The sequence below is a fragment of the Palaemon carinicauda genome, chromosome 45, assembly GCF_036898095.1.
Source record: "Palaemon carinicauda isolate YSFRI2023 chromosome 45, ASM3689809v2, whole genome shotgun sequence".
NCBI lineage: Eukaryota > Metazoa > Arthropoda > Malacostraca > Decapoda > Palaemonidae > Palaemon > Palaemon carinicauda.
The window spans coordinates 11,314,720-11,319,719 of record NC_090769.1 but is presented as its reverse complement, the minus strand read 5'-3'; the positions used below and the strand labels follow the sequence as shown (position 1 = coordinate 11,319,719).

General features: G+C 34.0%; 1 protein-coding gene across 2 annotated transcripts in view; it reads left to right on the top strand.

The window, feature by feature from the left end:
• LOC137634648 (homeotic protein distal-less-like) overlaps positions 1-5,000 on the top strand; it is a 167,611-nt gene that overhangs the window by 103,705 nt on the left and 58,906 nt on the right. For both annotated transcript variants that reach the window (XM_068367123.1, XM_068367124.1), the window contains one exon: positions 3,316-3,494. In XM_068367123.1, coding sequence (XP_068223224.1) covers positions 3,316-3,494 — 179 coding nt within the window. The remainder of the gene's footprint in view (positions 1-3,315; positions 3,495-5,000) is intronic.

Below are 5,000 nucleotides of genomic sequence, written 5' to 3'. Positions count from 1 at the left end.
CATACATATATATACATACATATATATACATATATATATATATATATATATATATATATATACATACATATATATATATATATATATATATATATATATATTATGTGTATATGGACGTATTTAACTACATATACAAATGTATATATATATATATATATATATATATATATATATATATATATATATATATATAAATGTAATATATATATATATATATATATATAAATGTAATATATATATATATATATATATATAAAATGTAATATATATATATATAAATGTAATATATATATATATATATATATATATATATATATATAAATATATATATATACATACACAATGTGTGTGTATTTCATCATTTACGAAAAAAAAATGGATGACAGGCAAATACCGCAAGAAAATCACAGTCAGTGAGGGTAGACTACATGTCATCCCAAATCAATCGGTGAAAAAATAAATATATGATTACACGTGCATTTCTCGTTACAGTCTTGAAAAAAGCATTACTAACCACCACTTTAAAGTAACGAGAAATATTGCAGAATGATTACCGCGTCCCCGATGTGTCCCTGGAAAGTCCGCCGTGAGAAATGGCGGTCATATTCCCGCGCGTAATAACAGTTATGGCGGGAAATTTGGGTCTGTTTCGCCGTCCGGATAATCTCTCCAAACATGTCATTCGGCGTCATTCGTCATTAGATAAATGCAAAGCGTCCTCCCGGGGATCGTCTTGTGTGCATACGTTCAATGCGCATGCATGATGCAGCGGGCGATAATTTTGCCATACGTTATGCATGGAGATATACGTAACATTCGTAAACATGAAAAATAAACAACCATGAAATGCCTCGTTTTCTAAGCTTCATCAGTCCTCCTGGGGACAATACGGTGCCAATAGTGGACTGTCAATAATAGTCCCTTGACGGGAATTATTCATTTTGATGGCGTTCCTTTGCATCACAATTCCTCCTTTCAGAGCGGACGCGTGTTCATAATCTCTCTACGATGTTTCTATAATCAAGTTTTGTTTTTATTGTTGTTTTTATTGCTCACTTGTGATATCGCTCCGTTTCATTTTTTATGTTTGCCGATTACCTTGATATGCGAGTTAAATTATTGCTCGCATTCATAATGCAGCGCTTTAAAACATGCATTTCTGAATGTCTATGTCCGTCTTGTATTTGTGAAAGGATTTTTTTTTTATACGAAAATTCTTCTATGCAATTTCGTCATTTCACCGACAATTTTGAACCAATCTATACAAAATTACGTTTTCCAGAAGCAGTAAATGTTTCAACTATATTGTCTGTAATGGCCGAAATATTCAAAATTTGAATAGATTTTGCTCCAGCTGCTTATTCAGAATAAGCAAATATTTGCACTTTATTTCTATTATATCCTCGATACTTCTGAGCTGATTCCACTTTTCTATTCTGAATTACACTCGAATAAGTAGTTTTTCTAACTGTAATACCTGTAATATTCGTCAATATTCCCAACCCAATCACTCTCCTTTTCCTTCTAGATCATCATAAGTAAAATACTAAGTAGCTGTTCAAAAGGTATTGTATGTAATAATTGTAATGTACCCAACTAGAACAAATTTCCTTCTAATAAGTAAACGTTTTAACTGGTTTCCATAATCTCAATAACAGTCCCAGCAAGAATCAATTTTTTCCTGTTTGACCACTACAAAATTAGTACCAATTTCGACTACTATAAAATAAGTACCAGTTTCAACCACAGTATCTTTAATGTCCAACAAGAATCAATTTCGCCTTTTCCTTCCTGTTCCGGATAAAGTAAACGTTCTGACGTTGCTTTTCCATAATCTCAATAATAATAACAGCAAAAATAATTTTCTCCCCTTTAGACTACTACAAAATAAGTACCAATGTCAAACACAGTATCTTTAATGTCCAAAAAGAATCAATTTCACGGTTTCCTTCAATTGCAGATAAAGTAAACGTTCTGACATTGATTTTCCATAATCTCAGTAATAATAACAGCAAGAATAATCTTTCCCCCTTTAGACCACTACAAAATAAGTACCAATTTCAAAAACACTATCTTTAATGTCAAACAAGAATCAATTTCGCCCTTTCCTTCCAGTTCCTTCTGACGTGGCTTTTCCATAATCTCAATAATAATCCTATTAAGAATAATTTTTCCTTTTTTGACTACTACAAAATAAGTCTCAATTTCAAAAACAGTATTTATAATGTCAAACAAGAATCAATTTCCCCTTTCCTTCCAGTTCCGGATAAAGTAAACGTTCTGACGTTGCTTTTCCATAATCTCAATAATAATCCCATTAAGAAAAAATTTTCCCTTTTTGACTACTACAAAATAAGTACCAATTTCAACCACAGTATCTTTAATTTCCAAAAAGAATCAATTTCGCCTTTTCCATCCTGTTCCGGATAAAGTAAACGTTCTGACGTTGCTTTTCCACAATCTCATTATAATCCCAGCAAGAAAATTTTTTTTCCCTTTTTGACTACTACAAAATAAGTACCAATTTCAACCACAGTATCTTTAATGTCAAACAAGAATCAATTTCGCTCTTCCTTCCGGTTCCGGATAAAGTAAACGTTCTGACGTTGCTTTTCCAGAATTTCAATAATAATCCCATTAAGAAAAATTTTTCCCTTTTTGACACCCACAAAATAAGTACCAATTTCAACCACAGTATCTTTTATGTCCAACAAGAATCAATTTTGACCCTTTTCCTTCCAGTTCCGGATAAAGTAAACGTTCTGACGTTTTTTTTTTCCCATAATCTCAATAATAATCCCATCAAGAATATCCCCCCCCCCCCCTTTAGACTACTACAAAATAAGTACCAATTTCAAAAACAGTATCTTTAATGTCCAACAAGAATCAATTTCGCCTTTTCCTTCCTGTTCCGGATAAAGTAAACGTTCTGACGTTGCTTTTCCATTATCTCAATAATAAAAACAGCAAGAATCAATTTTTCCCTTTTTGACTACTACAAAATAGGTACCAATTTCAACCGCAGTATCTTTAATGTCCAACAAGAATCAATTTCACTCTTTCCTTCCTGTTCCAGATAAAGTAAACGTTCTGACGTTGCTTTTCCATAATCTCAATAATAATACCAGCAAGAATAATTTTTCCCCCTTTAAACTACTACAAAATAAGTACCAATTTCAACCACAGTATCTTTAATGTCCGACAAGAATCAATTCGCCCTTTCCTTCCAGTTCCGGATAAAGTAAACGTTCTGACGTTGCTTTTCCATAATCTCCATGATAATGCTAACAGCAATCCATTTTCCTCTTCCCGCAGACAAACACGAGTTGGACGGAGTGCGAGTCAACGGGAAGGGCAAAAAGATGAGAAAACCCAGGACCATCTACTCGTCCCTTCAGCTTCAGCACCTTAATAAGATATTCCAGAGGACTCAATACCTGTCGTTACCGGAAAGAGCGGAATTGGCGGCTTCGCTCGGACTCACGCAAACCCAGGTAAGGACAGGCGATGTTTCGCGGGTGGAGAGAGAGAGAGAGAGAGAGAGAGAGAGAGAGAGAGAGAGAGAGAGAGAGAGAGAGAGGTTGTGAATATCGACAACGACATGAGAATACTAAATCTAAAACGAGAGAGAGAGAGAGAGAGGAGTGAGAGAGAGGAGAGAGAGAGAGAGAGAGAGAGAGAGAGAGAGAGAGAGAGAGAGAGAATTTATGAAAGATCATGATAGATAGATAGATAGATAGATAGAAATCTTGTGTGTTTATTAGTACGGAGGTAATGGTTTCATCTTATAATAATGAGAGAGAGAGAGAGAGAGGAGAGAGAGGAGAGAGAGGAGAGAGAGAGAGAGAGAGAGGAGAGAGAGATAATTTATGAAAGATCATGACTGATGGATAGAAATCTTTTATGTTTATTAGTATGAAGGTGATGGTTTCATTAAATAATAATGACTCTAATGATAGGTATAAATCTTGTATGTATATTAGTAAGCGGGTGATGGTTATTCTGATAATAATGATACTGGTAATGATAACAGCAAGATGAAAATAAGAACGAAACGGTAAAACTGCTTTCATATGGACAGTACTTCTCCCCTGATCCAGAAAGTAATATATGGAGATGTTCTAAGAGTTTACTTTATTACAAAATTTCTCAATACAAAATTCTCAAACACTTATTCTGTAGTACAGAAGGTCCTCAAATTACAGAATTACAAACTTTATAGGTTTTAAGTTCTTTGTAAGACGAATTTTGTTAAGTTTTGCCCTAGTGGAGGCCTAACCTATATCCTATGCTTATGATTTCCGGTTACAAATATCAACAATAGTCGGGTTTCATATGAAAAATATATCAAGATATTACAAATGTAGTTTGCTTACTGTATTAAATGATACAATATTGTTTTATTACAGTATTTTTTCACCTTATCTTTGTTATTTTCGGTTGGATTTGCGTTTGAATCTCCAAATGTTTGTAAGTCGAATGTTTGTAAGTCGAATGTTTGTGAGTCGAATGTTTGTGAGTTGAATGTTTGTAAGTCGAATGTTTGTATCTCCGATTGTTTGTAAGTCGAATGTTCGTAAGTCGAATGTTCGTAAGTTTGGGGATCGTCTGTATATGTGATGCCATACTATACACTCGCATTTTTCGATCAACGGGTAAGTATTTTCCCTACTTTCTATATAAGGAATTATAAATCATATTGAAGAGGAGAAGAAATATGAAATTAGAGCGGGGGAAGTTCGACATGTAAAATAAGCTGGAAATAATTTCGGTCGTATTAGAATTCGCATACAATGGCTGGCTAAACTTGTAGAGGCTCTATCAAAGATATTATTATTTCAATGAAAATGTATGAGAGAGAGAGAGAGAGAGAGAGAGAGAGAGAGAGAGAGAGAGAGAGAGAGAGAGAGAGTGAGAGAGAGAGAGAGAGAGAGAGAGAGAGAGAGAGAGAGAGAGAGAGAGAGAGAGAGAGAGAGAGAGAGCAAATTCATCGCGTTCTC